At 32.6% G+C, this 25,007-nt stretch overlaps 6 protein-coding genes across 11 annotated transcripts; 3 read left to right on the forward strand and 3 right to left on the reverse strand.

Moving 5' to 3' along the window:
- Positions 1–22: 22 nt before the first annotated feature.
- On the forward strand, positions 23–1,894 carry Eaf (ELL-associated factor). Its single transcript, XM_066732981.1, has 4 exons — positions 23–232; positions 374–605; positions 679–1,202; positions 1,285–1,894. Exons 1-4 carry the CDS (start codon positions 136–138, stop codon positions 1,383–1,385), a joined length of 954 nt encoding a protein of 317 aa, XP_066589078.1. The 5' UTR covers positions 23–135; the 3' UTR covers positions 1,386–1,894.
- Positions 1,895–2,091: 197 nt separating this feature from the next.
- Positions 2,092–5,339, reverse strand: Chpf (Chondroitin polymerizing factor). 2 transcript variants are annotated; one of them, XM_066732975.1, is made up of 7 exons: positions 4,643–5,339; positions 4,322–4,570; positions 3,941–4,248; positions 3,193–3,783; positions 2,851–3,126; positions 2,599–2,782; positions 2,092–2,525 (listed from the first exon to the last, which is right to left on the reverse strand). In XM_066732975.1, exons 1-7 carry the CDS (start codon positions 4,965–4,967, stop codon positions 2,230–2,232), a joined length of 2,229 nt encoding a protein of 742 aa, XP_066589072.1. In that variant the 5' UTR covers positions 4,968–5,339; the 3' UTR covers positions 2,092–2,229. The 2 variants fall into 2 exon arrangements, with proteins under 2 accessions (XP_066589072.1, XP_066589071.1); XM_066732974.1 differs by having other exon boundaries at positions 4,322–5,339.
- A 7,647-nt stretch (positions 5,340–12,986) lies between these two features.
- in (protein inturned) lies at positions 12,987–16,936 on the forward strand. 2 transcript variants are annotated; one of them, XM_066732960.1, is made up of 11 exons: positions 12,987–13,519; positions 13,585–13,894; positions 13,979–14,251; positions 14,342–14,413; positions 14,487–14,743; positions 14,806–14,895; positions 14,975–15,314; positions 15,386–15,720; positions 15,798–16,120; positions 16,204–16,370; positions 16,456–16,936. In XM_066732960.1, the coding sequence occupies exons 1-11, from the start codon at positions 13,434–13,436 to the stop codon at positions 16,921–16,923; spliced, it is 2,721 nt and encodes a 906-aa protein (XP_066589057.1). In that variant the 5' UTR covers positions 12,987–13,433; the 3' UTR covers positions 16,924–16,936. The 2 variants fall into 2 exon arrangements, with proteins under 2 accessions (XP_066589057.1, XP_066589058.1); XM_066732961.1 differs by having other exon boundaries at positions 12,987–13,494.
- Positions 16,937–16,985: 49 nt separating this feature from the next.
- Positions 16,986–19,245, reverse strand: LOC136776991 (F-box only protein 6-like). 4 transcript variants are annotated; one of them, XM_066732968.1, is made up of 4 exons: positions 18,739–19,245; positions 17,804–18,368; positions 17,416–17,559; positions 16,986–17,311 (listed from the first exon to the last, which is right to left on the reverse strand). In XM_066732968.1, the coding sequence occupies exons 2-4, from the start codon at positions 18,356–18,358 to the stop codon at positions 17,252–17,254; spliced, it is 759 nt and encodes a 252-aa protein (XP_066589065.1). In that variant the 5' UTR covers positions 18,359–18,368; positions 18,739–19,245; the 3' UTR covers positions 16,986–17,251. The 4 variants fall into 4 exon arrangements, with proteins under 4 accessions (XP_066589065.1, XP_066589063.1, XP_066589064.1 ...); XM_066732966.1 differs by having other exon boundaries at positions 16,986–17,349; XM_066732967.1 differs by lacking the exon at positions 18,739–19,245 and adding an exon at positions 18,610–18,734 and having other exon boundaries at positions 16,986–17,349.
- Positions 19,246–19,358: 113 nt separating this feature from the next.
- RpL18A (ribosomal protein L18A) lies at positions 19,359–20,586 on the reverse strand. The gene is made up of 3 exons (XM_066732970.1): positions 20,437–20,586; positions 19,824–20,003; positions 19,359–19,738 (listed from the first exon to the last, which is right to left on the reverse strand). The coding sequence occupies exons 1-3, from the start codon at positions 20,452–20,454 to the stop codon at positions 19,403–19,405; spliced, it is 534 nt and encodes a 177-aa protein (XP_066589067.1). The 5' UTR covers positions 20,455–20,586; the 3' UTR covers positions 19,359–19,402.
- A 121-nt stretch (positions 20,587–20,707) lies between these two features.
- mre11 (double strand break repair nuclease mre11) lies at positions 20,708–24,962 on the forward strand. The gene is made up of 12 exons (XM_066732962.1): positions 20,708–20,875; positions 20,947–21,118; positions 21,186–21,322; positions 21,397–21,587; positions 21,671–21,875; positions 21,949–22,206; positions 22,265–22,346; positions 22,421–22,568; positions 22,654–22,817; positions 23,584–23,710; positions 23,798–24,262; positions 24,341–24,962. Exons 1-12 carry the CDS (start codon positions 20,782–20,784, stop codon positions 24,416–24,418), a joined length of 2,121 nt encoding a protein of 706 aa, XP_066589059.1. The 5' UTR covers positions 20,708–20,781; the 3' UTR covers positions 24,419–24,962.
- Positions 24,963–25,007: the final 45 nt, after the last annotated feature.

Here is a 25,007-nt window from a genome sequence, read left to right on the forward strand (position 1 = left end):
GTTAGTACCAAATGACGTTCATAGGAGCGCCACTAGTAAAACGTTTTAGCCACTTTTGACTTGATTGACTCGCCGTCTCGCCGTCAGCAATCTTTTCCCTTCATCTCTGCCGCTGCTACATTCCCTTTCTGAGCAATGGCCGAGCGACTTGGTTTGGGACCAGATGTTCGTGAGCTCAAATTAGGACCTACGTTTACCAATAATAAGTCTACGGCTTTCCATACTTTAAAATGTAAGTCTCTTCCCGTGTGAAAAGATATCAAAAATATTAATAAAATAATGTAAAATCCTTTCAGAATTTTTGCTTGAATCTAATGACAAAAACTTCACCACTCTTTTCCTGTTAATTATGTTTTTGTCTGTGTATTTGTAGATGATTTTAAACCAGCAAGCGTCGACGTTTCGAAAATGGCAAGGGTGGATGTAGGCTCCAATAATATGATGACTGTAACTGTACCACACCTTGATGGTGCTGGAATTCCCCATACTGTTTTTAAAGGCTCTCAGCGACCCTACCACAAGGAATGTGTTCTTATAATTGATAGAGTTACTGGAGAGATTACTCTAGAGAAATTATCAGCTAATATTCAAGTTAAAAAGACTAGGTTTGTTCTACAATAGTCTATGGAAACTATTCTTGAAATCAAATTATACAACTTAACTTCTTCTATATTTCAGAACTGAGTCCAAGTCTCAATCGCATTTAGGAGTACCTTCAGCAAATAGTAGTAATAGACCTATTACTCCAGTAGAAACTAGGAAAAGTCCTACTCATGGTAGGACGACTAGTAGGACTAAAGTAACGAGTGGAAGAAAGAGAGAGCCTACTGTTCAGCTACATCCAAAACCTCAGAGTCCTTTGAGGGCATCACCTTATCATGGAAAGAGCCCTCCTAATTTGAGTACCAACAACTCTCTGGTGCAACCATCCATAGCACAATCTACATTGGCTAGTTTACCTATGATTGGTTCTGATATTGATGATTTTTCAATACCCTTATCTATTCCATCAGTTGCAATGCCAACACAGTCCTCAGCTCCGGCGCAAACATCACCTGCTGTCATTGTAACAGTTACAAAACCACCAACTACAGGAATCGATGAAGGAGCTCTCAGTGATTCAAGTTCAAGCAGTTCAAGCTCTGATAGCTCTGACAGTGATTCTGATACTGAAAATGTTTCAGTACCAATGGCATCTAATGGTAAGCTTTAAATATTTTTTCTCTTTTTTAATGGAGCAATATTTTCTTTTGAACTAATGCAATAAATTTAATAATCTTTTAGGACATTCAAATGGTGCAGGTCTCTCACCATCAGTACTTATGCCGGATAATCTCCTTAACGATGACTTACAACTATCAGAATCAGAATCTGATAGTGATTAAGACTTATTTATCCACGATTCTAAGAAAAAGAAATAAACTGAAATATATAAATAGGGTGACAACAATATTTTTTGTCACAATCCTATATATTATCAAAAGTTTTGAACCCTCATTCAATTTTGGTATTGTGGTGCAGCAATAAAATGTGTAGCTGGCTAAATGGAAACTAACTGCAAATTTATTTTGTATAAATTCAGAATATTTCAAATACTGATTTTTGAAGTAATTTATGCAAATTTGACAAATATTCTTTTTGTTTTGCAATTATGTACAAATAATGTATCGTGAACTTTCCTTTTAAGCAATATTTCATATTGAGGTAACATCATTTAACAGATTTACTTGCAATGACTTCGAATTTTAAGGTTACCAATTTGGTAAGTTATGTAAAAGATGTATAGCTATTTATAAGAAATTAAAAATTTCATCATTAATTTGCATATTGTACAATTTTATAATCTCAAATTTTAAAGAAAGATGCTTGCCAAAGTCATTAAATGAAGTTTTACAGTTTGAGATAAAGTATCGTCTTTTGTTCTTATTATTTCTAATGTTATAAAGAAGAATGTACATGAAAAATAAACGATTAAATTGTTAAAACACATTTATTAAAGGTATATAGTCAAAAACGTTGTACAATTTTATAAAGAAATAGAGGAGCAAGATAATATTAAAAGATCTAATTGTAAATATTAATAAAATTTGATAAGCAGAACTTTACATAAGATAATTATTACTGTTATTGTTAAATTATATTTATAATTTAAGAAACTTGCTCACTATCACAATTTGCTTTATACATTAATTTAAGGCATAAATATATGTACTTTGATATGAAATTACTTTAATAACTTTGATTATAATCTAGTATAAGTTTAGCTAATTGTCCCCGTTGGCCTAAATGAGTACTCTTCTGTTTTGCACACGTTTGTGAAATTTTATCAGCAAAGTGACCACAGTTCAATTCTTTATATCGAATTTTCAATGCTGGCTCTACAGCTCTAAATGAATGCAAGTCGGAAAAACTAACAAACATCTCGAATAATGAGGTGATAGCATTATGTTTAGAATATTTTAGCAGCTGTAGTATATCTTTATCAGATCTAATTAATGGAATGTTTGCTTCAACAGTTTTTCTCACTGAAAAGTAAAATATATACCAAATTGTATAAATAAATCATGGGACAATATAAGAAAAAGAAACTGAACATACTTGCTGTATAATCTTTGGTGTAAAATGCTACATTGTTATAATTAAATTGATCATATTGACCATAATTGCGGTTGATATCCACTTCAACGCGTGAAGCCTCATTCATATAAGCAATGTCAGGATGAAATTCAACAAATGGAATTGGACTAAACACTTGATATTGTGATATGGTGTTCATGCGAACCTATAAAATAAAATATATGAATAATAGAAATTATTACAATCGCCTAAAAACGCAATAATGATACTTACTCTATTTAAATAATCCAGTTTAATATTCATTCTGGTTTCCACAAAAAGGATCAGACTATCCGAACTAAATTTTCTTACAACTAAATCTGCAACAGCAATTTGGAGCATTGGTTCCAATTCTATTGATGTAATAGGAGTTGGTAAACGTATAGACAACCAAGTTACTTTTGATAGGTCTTTTTTATAATTTTCAGTCAAAGAGAGAGCAAATTGTTTTATTTCATAATATAAATCTTCTTTTCCCTTTGAAGGAGAATCCGGACTATATAATAATACCTACAATTATAAATGTAATAATTTAAACCATAAAAATATTGTTTTTAAATGTATTAGGGTACTCACCACCATCAAGAAAGTTTTGTACTTATTCTGCATGCAAGAATTTGCATAATTTTCCATAAAGTCTAAAGCATCCTGCTTTCTTGAAGGTTCAATGACCAAGATCATATTTATTCTTGTATTCTCAGTGACATATGGAACTGGAAGAATTTCTACTTTTCCCAGTGGCTTGCATATTTCCACCCTCTTTTTTATTTCTCTATTTGTTGACTTTTCAATAAAGCTAAGATCAAGAATATAATCCACACCCCTAGATACATCAAATCTCTGGTAGCCATTGATCAATTTCTTAAATTGCAACATATTTTTGTATTTATATTGAATATTATTTATAGCCACATCCATAATGTAATTTATATCAGATTTTTTATCTCCTTGCATTTCTTTTAAATTTATGAAGTCAGTCTCAAGAAACATGTGCGTTTCGTTAAAATACGTCCATCGCAAAACATCAAAACGTCCCATTGGTTTGCTTCCTGCTTGATTTCCAATTGGCCATGAAGTATTTTGATAATTTAATGCACTTAATTTTGCACCTTCTATCATTGAGCTACGTAATTTAAAAATTTTTTCTTGTACTGCCATAGCTTCCACCTAAAAAATAAAATATTTGAAATATAACTCACAACAGCTTTATACATTATTACATGTTACAAAAAAATGATAGTCTAATTTCTGATAAAATCATTGATAGTAAGCATTAAGAGGGTGCTTTAAATATAAAAAATAATAAGATTATTATAATTCTTACTGCAGTAAAATAACTATGTAATTTGTACATAGTAAGATGATCATAGATAGTATAAATTGTTAAAGAATCTTTTAGTGCATTTTTCTTAATTAACTCCTTTAGATCTTCTTCAAAATTAAATGTAGGAGCTAATTTTATGACATGGTATGTTTGTCCCTGAACTTTATTGGAACAAGCAACTGATGTGGAGTACATAATACAACGTCCAAAATTAACATCATCAGAATCCGAATAAGTATTTTTTACACACCAATCTAAGTTATTTTTCATGCCCTTTACAACAGAATTACTTAATAAAACTCCAGACTCTGAAAAAAATGTCAAATCTCAAAATAAAGTACAACTGATAAAAAATTTGCATTTTCAGGGAAACAGTTATACCTAGAGAGCAGTATTGTGGGAACTCACTAAATGCACCCACATGAATATCTTGACTCACACTAATTTTTGAAACAAAATTAATTAATCTTCTAGCATTGATATAAGTCATATCTTTAATTAATAAATAATAATCAAAGTCTTCAAGATAATTATCAATAATATATTTCATTGCATGAAATGGTTTTAAAATGCTTCTTGTATCTGTAAAGCCTACAATTCCAGGAAGTGATACGTTTGGTTTTGTTCCTTCTTGAATGGAAATAAAATAACGCACCTTATCCACTAAATGTGCTATGGTTTTGTTAATCGCTATATCCTTACTGTGTAAATATTCAGAGCTTGTCAGTACACCAACAAACAGCTTCTCTCTGATACCAAGCTCTGTTGAATAATATCTAGGTCTTATAAAAGCCTTTGGTACTTTTTGAGCTATTCTAGGCTTATTGTCATTATTTATTCTTGGCTCATATTCATCTATATCGTATTGTCTATTTAATGAAAAAGAAATTGATTCTTCCGTCTCTTGGTATTCTATAACATCAACTGGGGCAAACAGTAGACTTAAACTCAGACCCATACAAATACCTATCACTAGATACATATTACCCCAAAAATGGGAAAACATGAATTTCATCAATGAACCCATTTTTATTGTATGCGATTATCTCATAAAAAGATGATATTGCTCATAAAATATTCTCTCCAAGCATTCATACACTACACTTATAAGATTAAAAATTTTTTCTTTCAAGAACAAATACTCATATACCATTTGTTATAAGCCTTGACAATTTTCTTAATTGAAGTTTTAGAAGTAGCCGATATAGTTTTCATATTTCAAGGTATCAAAATTTAGTTGTATGTTTCATTCTGCAATAAGGTTATTTTGTTTTTAATTACATAATTTTATATAAATTCTGCTTCACAAATTCAACAGGTTTCCTTTTCGTGATTAAAAAGTATATACATATATAGTATCATGGAGGACATGGATATTGGATTGGACTGATTGGACTGATTGGAGCCATTGGACTCATTGGAGGTATAGTGTGTATGTATGTACATACAGAGATGAAACGGGAGATTGCTCATGCGAGGTCCCGAGGCAATCCCTACCGGTAGGCGGCGCTGGTGTTGGCAAACGCGTGTCTCAGGTCCATCTAACCCCTAACGCCATCTATCGGAAGAGACCACGAAGCACGAGCGTTAAGCTTAGAATAGGGTAAAACATATATGCATTGTTGCCAGAAAGCGGAATAAAGAGAGAGCGGAGATATTTTCTCGGACCTCTCTGTCTTTCTCGCTGTTAGCTTCTAGCAGAAGAGTCGAGGCAAAATCTTTCCGTTTCGCTTTGCCGAAAATCTACCAATATTCGATGTCATTTATATTTGCAGGCCAATGCCTTTATACATGATTTTTTCAGCATATTTATTTATCAGCATTGACTTATTTAAATCAATAATAAATTAAGGAAATGCGTATTTGATATATAATAATTATTTTAACTATAATTTCATCGTTATATTTCGCCTATTTCCGTAAAATCTGCATTTCTTTAGTTTATTATTGATTATTGTAAGTCAATGGCAATTTAAAAAAATTTAATCTTAAAAAAAAAAGAAAAGTACCGATCAGGAATCGAACCCGGACCCACGAATCGCCACGCGATTACCTTACCTCTTAGACCACGAGGCTTCTTCAGTGCACCGTAAACAGATAGTCTTTTTAAGGGCTTGAAATCTTCTATTGAACCATATAAATAAACGAAGAACCGACATCTTTATTCATTATTATTCTATCATAATGGTACACAAATTAAAGAATAATTATATAATGTAGATTTTCAAAAGCTTTTCCAATAACCAAGAACGGAAACTGCGAGCGTTGATTATTTATCTTCGTTCTTGGCTATTGGAAAAGCTTTTGAAAACTATTCAAAATATAATTATTCCTTAATTTGTGTACCATTATGACAGAATAATAATGAATAAAGCTGTCGGTTGCTCGTTTATTTATATGGTTTAAAAGAAGATTTCAAGCCCTTAAAAAGACTATCTGTTTACGGTGCACTGAAGAAGCCTCGTGGTCTAGGCGGTAAGGTAATAGCGTGGCGATTTGTGGGTCCGGGTTCGATTCCTGAACGGTACTTTTCTTTTTTTTTTTAAGATTAAATTTTTTTTAATGGCCATTGACTTACAATAATCAATAATAAACTAAAGAAATTCAGATTTTACGGAAATAAGCGAAATATAACGATGAAATTATAGTTAAAATAATTATTATATATCAAATACGCATTTCCTTAATTTATTATTGATTTAAATAAATCAATGCTGATAAATAAATATGCTGAAAAAATCATGTATAAAGGCATTGGCCTGCAAATATAAATGACATCGAATATTGGTAGATTTTCGGCAAAGCGAAACGGAAAGATTTTGCCTCGACTCTTCTGCTAGAAGCTAACAGCGAGAAAGACAGAGAGGTCCGAGAAAATATCTCCGCTCTCTCTTTATTCCGCTTTCTGGCAACAATGCATATATGTTTTACCCTATTCTAAGCTTAACGCTCGTGCTTCGTGGTCTCTTCCGATAGATGGCGTTAGAGGTTAGATGGACCTGAGACACGCGTTTGCCAACACCAGCGCCGCCTACCGGTAGGGATTGCCTCGGGACCTCGCATGAGCAATCTCCCGTTTCATCTCTGGTACATACAATGACCGGCAGCGGCAGAAATAGCATCCCTTGATGCGTTTAGGAACCGCATTTTAGGATCCTTCACTGTATACTCTATTCTGCTAGGCGGAGATAGGGGAATGGAACGCGATAACTATAGTAGTTAGTTTATCTCGCTCTAAATGCGTGAGTGCGAGAGAGAGAGCTTTATACGGCATAGCAGGGCAAGCCAGGCGTCCCGACTCCCGAGGCTTATTTCTATCTGTGCCATTGCCTATGGCTATCTCTCTCGCTCGGTAAGAATCATTCGTCCGTCCTTATTTAGGTCAGTTCTACGCAAATGGATACTCTCTAAAGAAGATTTTCTCAGGCGACACCATTGAAGACTGCGATTACAGCGGGGATTTTAAAATACTGTGCACCTGTCACTGTCAAACGTCAGTATGAAAGATTATTGTCGCTTACAGCGTTTGGTGCAATTAACATTATAAGTCTGGATTATTATGTGATATTCTGTAATGCACATATACATATACATATGTTAATTTACTTTTAATTTTTTAAACCAATAAGTTATTGGCATTATAGAAGAAACTCATTTAAATATAAGAATATACTGGTTTCCACTTATGTAACTTTTCTTGTAAATATAACATAATTTTAATTAATAAAATTCACTCGTTTATTAATCAGACTAAGAAGAGTTATTTCTTTTAAATTTTAACATGTATAGAATAATATCCTAAACGCGCACACTTAACTAATTATTATTAGAGAAATATTTTTATAATCGTTACACATTGATAATAATATATCTCAATATCCTTCAGTTTAAAATATCATTTACATTGAAGAAATCTTGATCAATATTCATGAAGAGTTCGTGGCTCAGTGGCTAGGTCGCTTGCCTCGAAGATTAGTTAGAGCGCTTTTGTCGGTGGTTCGAATCCCGCGGGAGATATTTTTTTTTTCGTTTTAAAAGCATTATTATCTTTTCTTTTTGTTAATTATTTGGAAGCATTGCTACTGCTTCCAAACATATTTTTGCAAACCTTAAAATATACAATGTTATATTTATGCTTTTTTGTAATCTAATCCATATGAGCAGGAGCTCGCTTCTTCGGCATTTGTTTTGATCGGAAGTGCATGTAAACAAACCACTGAATAGCTTGTTTCTTTTTGATAAACTGTTTTATTGCAGTCTAGGTGGTTAGAGCTCGCGCATCGCTATTAGTTTTCGCGTATAATGGCACCGAATATCGAAGTTTGGTTGAGGGGGCGAATTGTAGGCCTTTGGGAGGCTGGAAAATCTAATTTAGAAATTGCAGCACTTACAGGTGTTTCGGTGAAAACCGTTCGCCGGTGGTACCGCTTTTCAGCGCGGCGGTGGTAACGCATTGCGTGATCACCGTGCAAATAATCATAGACCTGCTGGTTCACAACCGGTAGAGGACCAACTCCTAGTGGACTACATTTCGCGAGACCCCTTCGGGAACGTAGTTGACGGAATTGTTGAGACGGGATTTCCTTTATCCGAACGATCGGGTAAGCGGCGACTTAACGCGGCCGGCATTAATTGCTATCGTCCAGCCCGCAAGATTACTCTTAATCCTCAGCACCGAGAACAAAGAGTCGCGTTTGCATTAGAAAATTTAGCGACCAGTCGTGAAACGTGGGAAACGGTGATCTGGACCGATGAAAAGGTTTTTGTATCATCCGTTGACCGACGTTTTCTTCACGTCTGGAGGCCCAGCGATTCTCGGATGAACCCCGAATACGTCGTTCAGAGTGATCGCTCTGGACGAATCACGTGTGGCGTTTGGGGGTGGGTGTCAGGAGGCACGATAGGTGAATTGGTTGAGGTTCCTCCTAAAATGTTTTCTGCAGACTACATTACGATCCTTGAAGAGGTGCTTCTTCCAAGTGTTCGTGCTGTGTATTCTGCCGAAGATATGCCAATAATCCGTGTAGTGCAGGATAATTCTGCAGTTCACACTTCACACGCCACTCGTGATTGGTTAGGGGATCATCCGGAAATCCAACTGGTCCAGTGGCCGGTCAAGAGTCCGGATTTAAATATTATAGAAAACGTTTGGGCGAGAATGACCAAAAAATGGGTCGCGCCAAGGGAGAGGACGAAAGCAGCAGTGCTTGAGAATGCAAGAGCTGTGTGGGAAGGCCTACGGCATGAACCACAGTTTCTTGAAAACTTAATTGAATCGATTCCAAATCGACTCAATCAAGTTATTGACCGGCGAATTTATCAAACACTAATGTGTTTGATAATTTATACAATTTTAACAAATGAAATATATTATTATACTCGGGGACGGTTTGGCCCCAAGTAAAAAATGTAAACATTTTTTTCTTTCCAGAGAACAATGGATAGCGAGGCTTTACTTCTGCGACAACATACTTTTGCTTACTTTTTAAGTCAATACAAAAAATTGAAACATTTGAAACAAATATATGATAATGACATCTATAAAGAAAAAATCTCGTTAGGAATAGAATTGCTGCAAAATGTGTACACTGGAAGATTAATCTTAGAGGGCTAGATGTCTATAAGACCACTTTTAGTCAAGTGTGCTGTATGGGGAGGCCTTTCTATGAAGGCAACACACATTTTCCTATTATTTGAATCAAGCTCAAAATTTGAAAAAATTGAAACAGATGTATGCTAATCAGATCTATAAACAAAAAATTATGTTAGGAATACAATTGCTCGAAAATGTGTTGAGTGGAAGACTAATCTTAGAGGACTATTACCAATTTGTTTCCGAACTAGAGTTAACGGAAATTGACTCTTTTTTTATACATTACCATGTTCATAGATCTCATGCAATTTAACAAAAAAGAGATATAATAAAAACATGTAAGCATCACCACTAGCACAATCTACAATCAGATGCAACAATACCCATAGAGCACCTAGTGACTTAAAGACATCTTTTAGGTGTCTTTTAGTCAATTGTATGACTAAAAGATGTCTATAAGACCACTTTTAGTCAAGTGTGCTGTATGGGTAGCTCCAGCAACAGGTAGTCCAAGTGAAGCAGCTGTAGTACCAGCTTCAGAAACAAACGTGAACCATGCAGTAGCAGGATCATCAGCTGCAGCAACAGACACATTTACCAGCAATTTAGCATCGTTGAAATCCCCAGACTCTTCCTCAGATTCTCCGAGTGAACCTGCCGGTGGACCAGTCGAGCCCAGAATAAAGATAGTCACTGGAGCAGTGGAATCACCAATCGAGATTGCAACAGTGGAACCAGTCGTGACGATAATTACATACTCCATCCGTCGTGCATTATCAAGCAAAAAGCTCGCCGATTGAAACCGTCCGACCAGTAACGAAACCTGCTCTTCCGATTCTATCAACAAGCGACCTCCCTATTCAAGCAGCTCCACTTGAAAGGACAGATATCGAACCTGCACCTAAACCAGCTATACGCTTTGGGGCACCAAGTCCACCAGCATCGACCAAACGACAATTAGGACTGGGTCCATTGACAATTCCTTCTTCTATTATACCTGCGGAAGCTATGGCAAACTGGTAAATTATTATCTTTCTCCTACTTTCTTGTCTATGCTTAATTTCAAAAATTTGAAAAAAGGAAAATAAATAATTCTAATAGATCAAGTGTAGTACTTCTCATCATAAGTTACAATATTACAATAAAGTTTCTTCTATTTAAAAGCTTTCGTCAAATTCGAAATACGTGATGATTGAAATTTTATGTTGTCATTCTCTCGATGAACACGTGGTGCAGAAAAACGAAACATCTGCGCCGGCAGTGAAGCCAGATCGTGGACAGAATATTCTCCCCATCATGACGTCCTCTGCGCGCGCAGCTCTCACACAGCTACTGCTATGTTCGTGAGATGCTTCCCCAGTGTAGTACGCACACTTTTCCACCGGTACATACGTGTATCGGTCTTCTCCGACAAGCTTCGGTAGATCTCGGGAGCGAGAAGGAACGATGTCGATTCTCGGACCTCTCTCTTACTCTATACTACATTTACCAAACGACTCGCAAAGCAAAACAAAATCCTTTTCCTAATGCTTCGATAAAAGTTAAATTACCGAAGATCCCAGCCCGAAATTAAAACTTTGCTAAATTAGTTTTCAATTATTATAAAATGCTTATATGTAGCCATTAAACTTATTAGATTTGATAATAAATACAAAAAATGCGTTCTTATAATATCAAATGAGTTGAGGTATAATAAACTCAATGTTTATATATTAATCTGTTAACAAATGCATTTTTATATTTATTATTGACTCCAATAAGTTAATGGTTATTAAAAAAAATCCTTGTAATTAAAAAAAAAAATTATTAAATAATAAACTTCGCCAAGACTCGAACCCGAGCTCGCCGCGTGAGAAACGGCAACCTTGTCGTCTACGCTACAGCGCTGACTTGATATACCAAAAGCAAAATAGCCTTTTAAAGATTGACTACAATTCTTTCATTAACTCGTCATAAACGATCAAGAATTAGCTGCAATAAAAAATACATTTATTTATACAGCATTATTGCACTAAATTTATTATGTTTTTAATTTGAAGCATATATTTTGCATGAAGATACGATAGTTAGTTTAATAGTGTTCATGCAGTACTTTAAATACAAAACTCTATTCATATGCTCTATTGTCATAAATTAATTAAGTAATATTATATTTATGAGAGATTTGACCCGGTATGGCTTTCTAACGAAAGTCAATAAAGGTTGAAAAAGGATGGGATGTAGACTGCGCAACCAGAGTGGTATACGCAGATGGGTTATTGTTAAGTTAAAGGAAATGACAGTGCTATTTCACTCCAAAGAGGAAAATTAGAGAGCAGAGTCTCTAGGGCCTCGACGTAGTCGAGAGACATCGAACAAGCGTGACTCGCGGCTTAAGTACTTCACAGGCAAAATCTTACCATCGAGAAAGTCGCTACGCGTGCCAGCCACCTGACGGCGATGTGTCGAACTATGAGGAGGAAGAGAGACAGAGTGTGCTAGAGGGAGTCGCCCGAGTCTCGACCGCTCGCAATAATACACTTAAAATCCTGAACAATAATATATGTTACCTGTAATCGAATAATTTATGATAGTTAAGCTTATGAATAGTTTTGTATTTAAAGTACTGCATGAATACCATTAAACTATCGTATCTTCATGCAAAATGTAGGCTTCAAATTAAAATCATAATCAATTTATTTATTATGGCAGCTAATTCTTGATCGTTTATAACGAGTTAATGAAAGAATTGTAGTCAATCTTTAAAAGGCTATTTTGCTTCTGGTATATCAAGTCAGCGCTGTAGCGTAGACGACAAGGTTGCCGTTTCTCACGCGGCAAGCTCGGGTTCGAGTCTTGGCGAAGTTTAAAATTTTTTCATTTTTTTTTTAATTACAAGGATTTTTTTTTAATAACCATTAATTTATTGAACTCAATAATAAATATAAAAATGCATTTGTTAACAGATTAATACATAAACATTGAGTTTATTATACCTCAACTCATTTGATATTATAAGAACGCATTTTTTGTATTTATTATCAAATCTAATAAGTTTAATGGCTACATATAAGCATTTTATAATAATTGAAAACTAATTTAGGAAAGTTTTAATTTCGGGCTGGGATCTTCGGTAATTTAACTTTTACCGAAGCATTAGGAAAAGGATTTTGTTTTGCTTTGCGAGTCGCGTTTGAGGTAAACGTATTATAGAGTAAGAGAGAGGTCCGAGAATCGACATTGTTCCTTCTCGCTCCCGAGATCTACCAAAGATTGTCGGAGAAGACCGATACACGTATATACCGGTGGAAGAGTGTGCGTGCTACGACTGGGGAAACATCTCACGCATAGCAGCAGCTTTCTATGTGTGAGAGCTGCGCGCGCAGAGGACGTCATGGTGGGGAGAATATTCTGTTCACGGACCACGATCTGGCTTCACTGCGTCACCACAGTCCACTAGTCCACCCACACCAGTCCACACTGCCCCCCGGTCCACACTGGTCCACCCACACCACAGTAGACAGTTCACAATGGTGGTGAGCACTGGACACTCCGAATTGAATGGCCCCAATACAAGTCATAATTAGGTGCTATTGTTAGTTAATTTAGTAATAATTATAAAAAAAAATTAGAACTTAACAAAATAATTGTTACAACTATTGCAAAATGTGTACTAATATTTAAATTTGTTATACTATGTAGAAAAATTAATAATACAATTTCATAAATTATAAATGCATTTGTTTGCATTAAGGATAGCTTTGTTGACACTTGAGGTATTTTTGTATACATATATATAAACACTGCAGTAATTTTCAAGAGCAATTTTAAACATCCCGTATTGAAATGTATGAAGCTGACTACAAAAATCTGTATTGAAAATCTGGAAATTCTAGAATTGATCTCATATCTGATGCAATTATGGAGAAGTTAGATGATAATGAACATGATTGGTGGGCAAGTGATAGTGGATCAAGTACAGGTTCCTATTATTCTGATAGTGACAGGTAATACTACAACTGAAAATATAAAAAATGTTATTAAATAAAGAACTTGTTTAAAAATTTTGTAGTTCAGAGGTAGAATGGGAATCAGAGATTCAACCCACAGGAGAAGTGCTTTATATAGAGTCCTTAGTAGATAGTTTGAAGGAAAAAAAATGTTTTGAGATAGGTAGTAAAAGAGGCCTACAGCCAGAATTGCCAAGGCGTCGAAGTACCAGGGCAGGAAAACTTATGCAACTTATTAAGCGACGAGAGAGCAAACGCTTAAGTATTAAAAATAAAAGGATTTTCAATGACAATATTGCAGCTAATGTTGTAAAAGAGCATGATGATAAGGAGGCTAATGGGAATAAAGAAGTTACATTTAGTGATTTTCAGGTATGCAATTATAATTTTCAAAAGTAATTTATTTTTATTCTTATTTTTTATGTTAAAAATTTCAAGAGAAAAATTTTTGTTTAGAAAGGTGAAACACGCAAAGTTATGCTGTGGGTTGATCCAGAGAAAAGACATAAGCTTGGTAGAAGAGCAACTTTGTGTGAAGCTTATCTTGGAATCACAACAACTACATTTTCAGATAAAATAAGAATTATGGTTGCTGGATTTATACCAGATGGTGAAGCTGTAAAAAATAAGAATATTAAAATTGGTGATTGGTTGAGATCTATTAACTTAAAAAATATAACAGCAGATAACTTGGAACATATTTTATCAGAAATTACTACTCCTTCAAATGTAAGTATTAATTTTATTACAATCATAGTATATCTTAACAAGCTTTTAATTATATTAAATTCAAAAACATTTTTGCTTATTATATTATAGGTAAAATTAGAAGTTCAAAGAGTAGCAGGTATTGATGTTACTACCAAATTAGCAGAAGCCATCAGCCCAAAAGTAAATAAAAGAATGTTTGATGCTCTTATTTATATACAAATGTATTATTTATCAATTTTTACCAAATTTTTAGCAGTCAAGATTAGCTCGCCATCTTATTAACAAAAATGAAAATGCAAATATTATGAAGTCATTAATGAAGCATCCAGTAGGAATTCTATATCTAAACACTACTGATCTCTCTGAGATTGGAGCTGAAACTCAAGGCGTTTTATATTCATTTCCACGATCTGAACCAAAAGGCCCACATTCCATTTTATTCCTATCTCGAGGATCATTCATAACTCTCAATCATTTATTACCGGGTATAGCTGGATCGCAACCTACGAGGTGAAGGACTTATAAGTTTAAAATTTTTGCCTTTATAATTATCTAGTATTTATGGTTTTCAGTACCACTATGTATATTGCAAATAGAAAAGTTAACATTCTATATATTCCTAGAGACAAGGAATTACTTCTTATTGCATTGCCTCAGAGCTGGTAAATATTTCATTATTTACATTAGCAATGTTTATCTCGTATTATTTATTTACAATTGCAGATCTATAATTTGTTTCAGTTGTTCGCTTGAAGAAGCTGTAATGTTGTCTCGAGATATTATCAAATGCTTAGAATTTACTTACCAGTCATTGACAAAATGTTTTATGGTTCAAGATAATTATTCTTCACTCGATCATTTTTTTGGCTTAATTATTCAGCGATTATTAAAAATAAACTATAATGTAAGTGATAATAATTCAAATCAAAATCTTAATTTGGAAAATTTAGCACAGAATATGGAACAGTATAAATTTAAGAGCGCATTTTCGGTAGCTCACTTGATACATTTACCGCGTGATGCACAAATACAAATTGATGCAGCATTAAACGAAATGGAGGCAATGGATTATAGAGATTGGGTAAGCAATTATATTATTAGGAGTTTCTTTTATAAGCAAAGGTACATCAATATTAATTTTTAAAAAACTAGAACGAGGATCCTATGGACTGCCAAAGACTATATACCATTTTAGGAAGTTGCATTTATCACAAGCGCTATCTCTTACGATCGCATTTGGGGTATGAAGATTTAATTGAAATACATTCATACTTAAGGCAAAATGGCATATTGAATTTAATAAATAACGAACCTGTTAAGTCTCTTGTAATATGGAAAAAAGTTTACCCGTTATCTTGCAATCGGGGAAACATAAGAGAAAAACATAATCAGCCGTTAGTGCCTAATGGAAAATGGTTTTTACTTGTTGTCGGTTATGGACATAATATATTATCAGTTTTATTAGAATCTGGAGGCTGTACAGTAAAGTAATGTTTACTTTTCAGTTATAAATTAACTTAAGACTAATTAAATGCTACTAAATTGACTTAAATAATATTTTAAGATGTGGTGATGCTGATGGGCCAAATGTATTTTATGTGGAGGAAGCCCAAGAGACTTTGAAGCACATACAAAAAATTGGAATATCAGCTATGGCTGAAAAATGGATAACATCAAATGCTAAACCAGAAATTATTTCTTGTGATGATTGTATTTTACAAAAACATTCATCCAGCATTACAGATAATTTACTTGGTTTGATAAAATCAGATGCACAAAGTATATCTCTTAAACAAAATACGAATTTTTACTCAAATAAAAAAAGTCAGGAACTATCATCGATTTTAAAAAAACGTTCTGAAGAAATTCCCGGGTTTCTAGGTTCTGGTTTGTATGAATTTAATATTTATTAATAAAGTTTAATCAAGAAAGCTTTATAAATTAATTGATGTGGTGCAACATCCTTTTAGCATATTCATTGCAAACGTCCGAAGATTCGATTAGTCAAGGAACAGGTGCTGTTAGTGAAATAAGCGATGAGGCTATGCCAATACTAGGTAGAAGAGCTACTAGGGAAAAGTGTAGTAACAGTTCTAAATATTCTGAAGACAGTGATTCTGATGTTGATCTTTATAAGGTAAATATCAAATTATATTTATGCTGCAGCTTATTATTATCTATAGAATTTATGAATATATATATATTTAATGATGTTTTTGTAGAATGGCAGTCAAGTTATTAATATGGACATATCGAATATACGAGAGTGTCTTTTAAATCAAGCAGAATATATAGTTCCAAAGAAATTAACAGCAGGAATAAAAAATTATTTATTTCAATACGTGCACTTAGATATGGTTGAAGGTATCCTTCTATCTTCATTACCTTTTGACAGCTCCTTCAAAAATACCGAAATTATTATCAATTTTAATAAATGCGTCCATCTAATACACCGTATATTGCACAACACGGTTCGCTTTAAGAAAATGCTGAATCAGGACATTGACAAAACAATAATTAATAAAAGTTTAGTAGCTATTAAAGAACATGGGGTATTATTTGAATGGGAAAATATGACTTTTTGGGTTCTAGGGCGGTTATACACAATTCCACATACAAAGGAATTGTATGTATGTTATCAAGATTGTGCACCACAAAACTTAATTGAAATGGCATTTAGATTAATTTAATGTTAAATGCTTTTCTACCACAGACGTTATTAAATATTGTTATAATTAATAAATTGTATAGAAAGATTCTATTTTTTTTAATCATTACAAAAATATACAACTAAGTACTATTGTGTGCCTTAGTACTTTTATATTAATATTTTATAACTTTTGTATAAAACAAAAAAAATAATAAAATTTCTAAATGTCATAATAATTTTGGATAATATATCATTTCTGTTTATATACATCAATTTGATTCATTTAATCTACATTTGAATTATCGGCATCCAATTCAGAGCGCTGCAGCTCTGGAGCTTTGATACAAACACATGCTCCTGCCATTTTACTACCATAATTTCCTTCCCAAAATAATTTGTCCACTCCTCCATGGTAAAAATTTATTTTCCTAAGACCCGAACCATAATTTTTAAATGTATACAAAACCTAAGCACAAATATCATTATTTTTATATCATTTAAGGTATGTATTGACATTACATTGAATACCTACACGAAGCCATTGATTTTGATTCTCTCCTTCAATGCTGTCACGATGTTGGAATGAATCTATAACTTTATCATCTTTGTCTAGTAACTCTGCAGTAAACTCATATATTGCTGGGCAATCCCATCGGCAACTGTACCATTCACTAACCTTTAAGAATTTTAAATATTTTGATAAAAATAGTGTAAAAGTCCTAATCTCATGAATTAAACTTAAATTTAGAGAATGTTGGCTTTAAAAATTTTAAACTAATAAAAGGTACTCCATTGTAAATTCTAAACTATCCAATGATTTTCAGAAATATTTAAAAACTGATCCTGTTATTGTAATGTTTAACTTGTTTCACATTATATTGGTTCATCTATAAAAATCATAGGCTTGTGCAGCATATTACCTGCACTGGTGGTTGAAGATTGTCTAATAATAGAGGGTGCAAACCTTCTTCTTCCAAATCAATTTTTTGCACTTTACAACAGTTTATATAAGAAGTAGCAAAACAGCATTGCTTTCCTTCAAAAATAGGCACATTTGCACTTAAAGGTGGTACGCCAACAGGAGGATTTTCAACTACCCACCGATTTCCTCCTTCTGCCACAATCTTCCAATGTTTTTTGACTCCATATTGTCCAGAATGATTCTTTAATAAATTCCTCTCAAATGGCCTCTTTTTACATATTAAGTAATAAACATACCAAGGTAAATCTTTGTCCGATGAGAGAGATCGGTCTATAATCATTTCAGCTTTTTTACGCCAAACATATTCTTGTAATAGGTCCTTCCAACGTTTACAAACCAATTGACATTTCAGTAACGTTTTATAGTCTGTGTAAATAAAAATTTCAATAAGTAACTCTTCAGGTAGATATTTGTCTCCCATTATTAGCCCATTCTCTCCATTTGCATCAAATGTGGTTTGATTACTCATTGCCCTATCATGTGATTGTCCCATCACATATCACCTAGATAAGAGAACAGAAAAATTTAAATATACCGATTTTTGGTTAAGCGTATGTTCGAATTAACCCAGTTTTTTTTTAAAAAAGGTTTTTCCACAATAAGAAAATCACTTTGTAAATATATAAATAAATATTATCTACATAATTTAACAAAACTGCTTGTTGAATGTAATTATTTTTGAAAATATATTACACATTCAATATCATTAATAATTTTAAATATATAAAACATGAATCGTTTAACCTTTTAGTTGTAAAATTGTTACGGAATGCGAAATATGCATTTTTAAATTAAATTATTAAATTTAGTCAATAAATAACAGGATAGTGCAACTAAATCAAAAGTTCGTGCTATTATCAACATTTTACTTACTACAAGTGTTGTACAAATTATCGTCTAGTATACTTATTACTGCGTGTCAAACATGGTGTCAGATATAATAATATGTATGATAGTGTAGTATTACTGTTATGACTGTGTAATAGTGTATTAGTGATGCGCCATTAGATTTGTGTGTGGGCACTGGGCAATGGACATGGTCGCATCGCATGGGTGCTGGATAGCGAAGTGATGATTGTTGCGACTTGCGAGGTTGCGAGTCTCTGGCGAGTGGCGAGTAACGTTTAATGACGCATGAGTAGTGGTAGTAAGTATACCAACTGCCAACTGCCAAGTGGTAGTATAGGTTAGATGAACGTCACAGAGAGCTTAGATTATATATACTCTGAATCAGCTTTCCACCTGCTTGTCACACACATAGTTGTACCGTATGCTTACAGAATATCAATAATTTAGGAAACCAAACCTGTGTTAGATTTTAAGTCACAATTATATCATTAACTTACTGGAATGTTTGACTTATATTTTAAATAACTCCTTATTCATTATTAATAGGATTTGTCTTTATGACATTTAACCATAAACCACTATTTAGAATATATAAGTTGGAATCATTGGGAAGCTTTATGGTAAAGATAATAAAAAATACAAAATAGATCAAAAATGTTCTGATTTTATTATGTTCTGTTAAATGTATTTAAAGGAAATACGTGCGTGGTTTGCGAACACTGAATAATGGCATTCGGTTTTTATGTTGAATTCGTTTGGGCAAGGGGAATCTAATTTTAGAATCATGGAATTGTTTAACTTGAGGTCTACGGCAATTCTCAGCTTTAACAACTTCCACTTTAATAATTTGAATAGAATGAGCACGGGCACGATGACGTGCTCCCATATCCCTGTAGCACTGTGTTACTGCACCACTTACAGTCAAGTCACGATATTCCCTATACATATTATGTGTTCCAGATCTGGAATCGTATCTCAACCAAATTCCAAAATTCTTGATCTTAATCGGCGTTTTTTCTGGAATCTAAATATGCAATTTGTTTCATTTCACTTCTATATTATGTAATGTATGTAAAATATAACATAATTCTTTTGCCTCATTTATTTACCTTTTTGAGAGAAACAATCTCACCAGTAGATTTTTTAAATTTCTTCAATTGACGTAAGAAATACCAAAATCTTGATTTTGCAACAATAGCATCAGGAGCAAATATTCTCATTTTATACAAAGGAGTGGTCTTCTCCTTCTCAGTTGGGAGCTTACGCCCAATGACTTCAAATTCTTTTAACTACAAAAAAATAATATGATTGAAGGAGGTATTGAATATATATTTTATTGTATAATGTTCAAATATGATCTACTGAATATATGAACAAATCCTATAAGAGCTTCCTGGTGCTCCATGGAAAACTGAATATCAATTAATATCTTTATTAAGTAAATTTTCTGACTTTATTTTTTCAGTTTGTCCTAATGGAAAATCAAATAATTACACTCGGCTTTGATTTAATAAGATACATTATAACAGTATTTGCTTAAAGGTAAGACATGTGCAGCGTGCTAGACTGTTTTAGGTTATGTTTGATAGCAATATGTCAAATAATGGTAGTAATAAACATTATTAACCAAGACTTATTTAAAAGAGAGAGTAATTAAAACTTTTTAGTTTAATTCAAGCAAACAATATATTATACTGTGAATTCATAAAAAAAATTACTCACTTCGCCTTTTGCTTTCATAGTTTCGTCCGTTTATTACAACGTTACACCGGAAAAAGAGTACGCCACTGTCGTACCTACCGGAAATCAAATTTTCTCATTTATTTTCATAAGCACTACACCCTACACTACACGACTACACCATCCAAGTTCAGCAAGTTCGCCAAATGCAACCCGCGTGAGTTGCGCGGTAAATCGTTTGCTGTAAGGTATTTAATTATGAATTTGAACCGTTTGAAATAAATTAAAGGTCCATAAAAGTGTCTGTTTAAATTATATGATTGAAAGAAACGTTATTCATTTATATTATCTGTGTATTACAATTGTTAGACAATTTTGACAGTAATAATGAGTAAGGATTCGGAAAAGGCAGATCCAAATGATACTATCAAAATACTCATAGCAACAGATTGTCATCTTGGTTATGAGGATTCTAAAAAAGGTCATTATTAAAATTTATTACATTTCTTTTAAATATTGAACTTTACTGAATTTTATTTCATTATAAACTAGGGTTTCAAGACAATGATAGTATAAAAACATTTGAGGAAATCTTGAAACATGGATGTGACAATAAAGTTGATTTTATTTTACTTGGGGGAGATTTATTCCATGATACAAAACCATCCCAACATACGATAAAGAAATGCATAGATTTATTAAGAAAATATTGTTTAGGCCCAGGGTAAGAAATATTTAATATTTTTAATTTTTTGAATTATTTATTATAATACAAGACATTATTTTTCAAGGGGTGTTAATTTGAGGTTCTTGAGTGAGCCAGAAATTATATTCAAACATTGTTTTCACAAAACTGTAAACTTTGATGATCCAAATCTTAATGTTAAAATGCCAGTTTTTACTATTCATGGAAATCATGATGATCCAAGTATAAATCATTATTACATTCTTCAACTTTATTAACTATATTATATACAAAGTACCTTAAATATTTATTTGTAGATTTTAGTGCAACTGGATCACTAGATATATTATCCTCTACTGGTCTTGTAAATTACTTTGGCAAGTGGACTGATCTGGCTGAAATAAATATTTCTCCAATAATTTTGAAAAAGGGAAATACGTACATATCACTATATGGCTTAGGCTATGTAAATGACCAGAGACTTTCCAGATTAATGCGAGATTGTAAGGTAATTCCTTATCTAAGAATAATATAAAATCTAATTTTTATATTGTAATTTTATATAACCACTTTATCTAATGTTTGTGACAGTTTAATTTAATGCAAGCAGAAGATATACAATCTTTTAACATTTTTGTACTACATCAAAATCGTGTAAAACGCAGAGATCAGTATGGATATATACCAGAAGATCAATTACCTGAGTTTTTACACTTTATTTTGTGGGGGCATGAACATAAATGTCGCATTACCCCGGAACAGGTTCCTAATAAAGAATATTTTGTATGCCAACCAGGTATAAATAATTTTGAAATCCTACTAAAATTTAAGGAAATAAATTTAAGCTTAAATTTCTCTGTGTCACTTAGGTAGTTCAGTTGCTACTTCTTGTTGTGAAAGTGAATCTATAGAAAAGTTTGTTGGCTTGTTGGAAATTAACAAACTTAACTTCAGATTTAAAAAATTACCACTGAAAACAGTAAGGCCACTAATTTTTGATAATCTTATACTTTCTGAACACGAATTAGAGGAAGATTATACTAGAAAGCTGTCAGACTGTGTATGTGAATATATAGATAAACATATTGAAAATGAATTAATACCTAAAGCTGCAGAAAAATTAACAGGTAAAAGCATTATTTTAAAAAATATTGTAACAGTATTATAGTTTATATATTTTTAAAGGCCATCCTGATCAACCAAAACAGCCTATAATTCGTTTAAGAATATTTTATTCTAAAGATGAAGAAGTCTTTAATGCAATAAGGTAAACCATTTCTATAATAATAAAATAGTACTGTCATTTTGTAAATGATAAATTTCTTATGTTTTAACTCTTAGATTATCTCAGAAGTACTGTGATGAAGTGGTGAATCCTACTGAAATGATAATATTCAAAAAACAAAAAGATTTGAATCACTCTAGCTTGAATGGAGATAATAGCACACATATAATGGATGACGAGAATGATATTTTTGATGATCTAGATGTACTAAACAAAAGTTGTTTTTAGCATTTTTAATGTATTGATAAATGAGAGAAAAAAATTAATTGAACTTTTTTGAATATTTTAGACTGATTCTACATGGGGACTTACAGTTCAAGATGGAATAAAAAAATTTTTTGCAAACTCACAAAATATGGGGAAATTGACTGTCTTATCTTTAGCAGGATTAAATGAAGCATTAACACGTTTTGTGACTATGAACGATCATGAAGCATTTAACAATCTCATAAAGTAAAAATACATAGTTATATATATTTCGATTGTGTCCTGTTAAACCAAGATATCGTATCTGCAAAACATCTTTCTGTACCTGAAGTTTTATTACATTAAATAGATCTCTCATTTCAACACTACAGAGCAAAACCCGAAAACATGAGTTAACGAAACAGTGTTATTTGATGAACAATTTAAATTCCATTATACCATTTCAGTGTCGTCACAAGCTGCTCTATTTTTATTAAAATAGTCACATTTTTAAAAAAAGAAAAAATTATTTTAATATTGTCTTTTAAATAATAATACTTACTTTCACTTTTTTTTTAAATTTGAATATTTTACTAAAAATATCAATTCGCAACGTCACTGATATGATAAAATGAGCTTCAAATCAGTCGTCAAATAACGCCGTATCACTGATACGCGTTTTGCTTTATAATGTCGGTATTAGAGATTCCGAGTTATGCTTTATTGAAGCATTCTGCAACTGGGTTGTCCACTTGACGCTCTTGTCTCTCTCTGTCTTTCTCTCTCTCTCCAGGATTACCTGGCCTACCTATTTGTTGAAAGCTCCTTTATTGCATAGAAAAGGGGTGATCAATTTGAAACGTAGATTTTAACATATATGTATTTGTTATTTTTATACATTCTTATTTAAAGTTCAAGATGACAAATTGTTAATTCTTTTCAAAAATTTGTTTTTGTCAGATACGATTTCTTATCATAGCACAATAGCATTACTATTTTTTACATAATATCAATCAAATAACTTAATACTTAGATACCAAATGGATAAAACTATGGATTATTTAAATACTAAGGATGTTACAACTGATGAGGATATTTATAAGGAAATAAAATCTTTCGCACAGCAACGTCTGGCGAATGAGGAGTCTGAAGAAAGTGAAGTAGGTTTTTAAATTAATTCTTAATAAGCGATACTAGAAATTAGTTTTTATTTGAAAAAATTCAAGATCAAATTTTAATAATTTCAGGCCCATAAAATGTTGGCGGAGATGGAGAAGAAAAAACGCGAACGAACTACAACTGAATTAGACAAAACCATTGAAGAGTTTGCAAATGACATTCAAGTTACAGGAAGAGGAAGAGGTAGAGGAAGAGCGAGGGGAAGAGGAAAGGTTACTGGATCACGAGGAAAAACCACAAGTCGTGATCTAACTTTTCACAATATTATTGATATTGCTGACAATAATGATGGAATTATGAGCAACTACAATAACATCAAAAGTGATTGGATAAGTAGTGCATCAAGCTCAAGCAGTGCTAAAAGAAATACTATTGAGAATACTAAGGAAGATAAAATAACAAAAGCCACTAGTCCTGATAAAGGTCGAGGAAAAGCACGGGAAAAAAGGAAATTAAAATTAACTTTTTCGGATGACGATGAAGATGAATCATCCATTTTATTACCAATTCAAACCCCGAAGGACTCCTTGCAGGTTAATATCTTATATATTTTAAATTTTAGAACTTAATATTGGTCTATCATTTATTTAACAAACGTTTGTATTACTTAGGATTTGTTTTCACTCTCAGAGGGAAATAAGCATTCTTCACAAAAAAGACAAGTTTTTTTTATAGATGATAGTGATTAGTAAGTATTTTCAAGTATAAACAATTTAAAAATTGCATACATATACAGTTATTGCTTTTATCACTATAATTTAAATTAATTTATACTCTTATAAATAAATATATTCAAAGAATTTTTATATTTAACGGTCTACACTCACACACACATACAGAGACGGATGCAATGATTTATTTATCGTTTTTCTTTTAGCGAAACAAAGTTATTATTTATTAGATTTTTATCGTATTTCCCACGTGCATTTTTAGCAATACTATTCAAGTTGTTAAAAGTTTTGAATAATAATTTACAAAAACTTACGTTTTTCGGAGGGGGTATTTATAGTGTCATTTAAAAGGTTATACAAGGAGGATACGGAAACTAAACAAAACATGCGTTAATCGTATACCTTTGAGAAGTTATGAAGGTCAAATATTCATGCAGGAAGTGTTTATCTATGCTTCTTTCATTGTACGATAGTTTACTAGTTCAACGAAAGGTTGTTAATATACTTTTTCAAAACATGACGTGACAGTATAGCTTTTCATACCTGCTTTGAGGGTTGAAAATGACGTTTTGCCGATTAGGGGGGGGGGGGGGTCGTAAGTCCAGCG

Source organism: Prorops nasuta, unplaced genomic scaffold, assembly GCF_024137725.1.
Source record: "Prorops nasuta isolate Cenicafe-Biocafe unplaced genomic scaffold, Cenicafe_Pnas_1.2 PNAS00010, whole genome shotgun sequence".
NCBI classification, from domain to species: Eukaryota; Metazoa; Arthropoda; class Insecta; order Hymenoptera; family Bethylidae; genus Prorops; species Prorops nasuta.

Coding starts and splice junctions, on each gene's coding strand:
- Eaf (XM_066732981.1), top strand. CDS start 136: ATGGCCGAGCGACTTGGTTTGGGACCAGATGTTCGTGAGCTCAAATTA. Junction 606..678: donor ATTCAAGTTAAAAAGACTAG/GTTTGTTCTACA, acceptor TCTATATTTCAG/AACTGAGTCCAAGTCTCAAT. Junction 1,203..1,284: donor AGTACCAATGGCATCTAATG/GTAAGCTTTAAA, acceptor ATAATCTTTTAG/GACATTCAAATGGTGCAGGT.
- Chpf (XM_066732974.1), bottom strand. CDS start 4,967: ATGGGTTCATTGATGAAATTCATGTTTTCCCATTTTTGGGGTAATATG. Junction 3,784..3,940: donor TACATAGTTATTTTACTGCA/GTAAGAATTATA, acceptor TTTATTTTTTAG/GTGGAAGCTATGGCAGTACA. Junction 2,526..2,598: donor CACCAAAGATTATACAGCAA/GTATGTTCAGTT, acceptor TTTACTTTTCAG/TGAGAAAAACTGTTGAAGCA.
- in (XM_066732960.1), top strand. CDS start 13,434: ATGGAGAAGTTAGATGATAATGAACATGATTGGTGGGCAAGTGATAGT. Junction 13,520..13,584: donor TATTATTCTGATAGTGACAG/GTAATACTACAA, acceptor AAAATTTTGTAG/TTCAGAGGTAGAATGGGAAT. Junction 14,896..14,974: donor ATTGCATTGCCTCAGAGCTG/GTAAATATTTCA, acceptor AATTTGTTTCAG/TTGTTCGCTTGAAGAAGCTG.
- LOC136776991 (XM_066732966.1), bottom strand. CDS start 18,358: ATGGGACAATCACATGATAGGGCAATGAGTAATCAAACCACATTTGAT. Junction 17,560..17,803: donor ATCTTCAACCACCAGTGCAG/GTAATATGCTGC, acceptor AAATTCTTAAAG/GTTAGTGAATGGTACAGTTG. Junction 17,350..17,415: donor ATCAAAATCAATGGCTTCGT/GTAGGTATTCAA, acceptor ATTTGTGCTTAG/GTTTTGTATACATTTAAAAA.
- RpL18A (XM_066732970.1), bottom strand. Junction 19,739..19,823: donor AGATTGTTTCTCTCAAAAAG/GTAAATAAATGA, acceptor TTGCATATTTAG/ATTCCAGAAAAAACGCCGAT.
- mre11 (XM_066732962.1), top strand. CDS start 20,782: ATGAGTAAGGATTCGGAAAAGGCAGATCCAAATGATACTATCAAAATA. Junction 20,876..20,946: donor TTATGAGGATTCTAAAAAAG/GTCATTATTAAA, acceptor ATTATAAACTAG/GGTTTCAAGACAATGATAGT. Junction 22,818..23,583: donor GCATTTAACAATCTCATAAA/GTAAAAATACAT, acceptor CTTAATACTTAG/ATACCAAATGGATAAAACTA.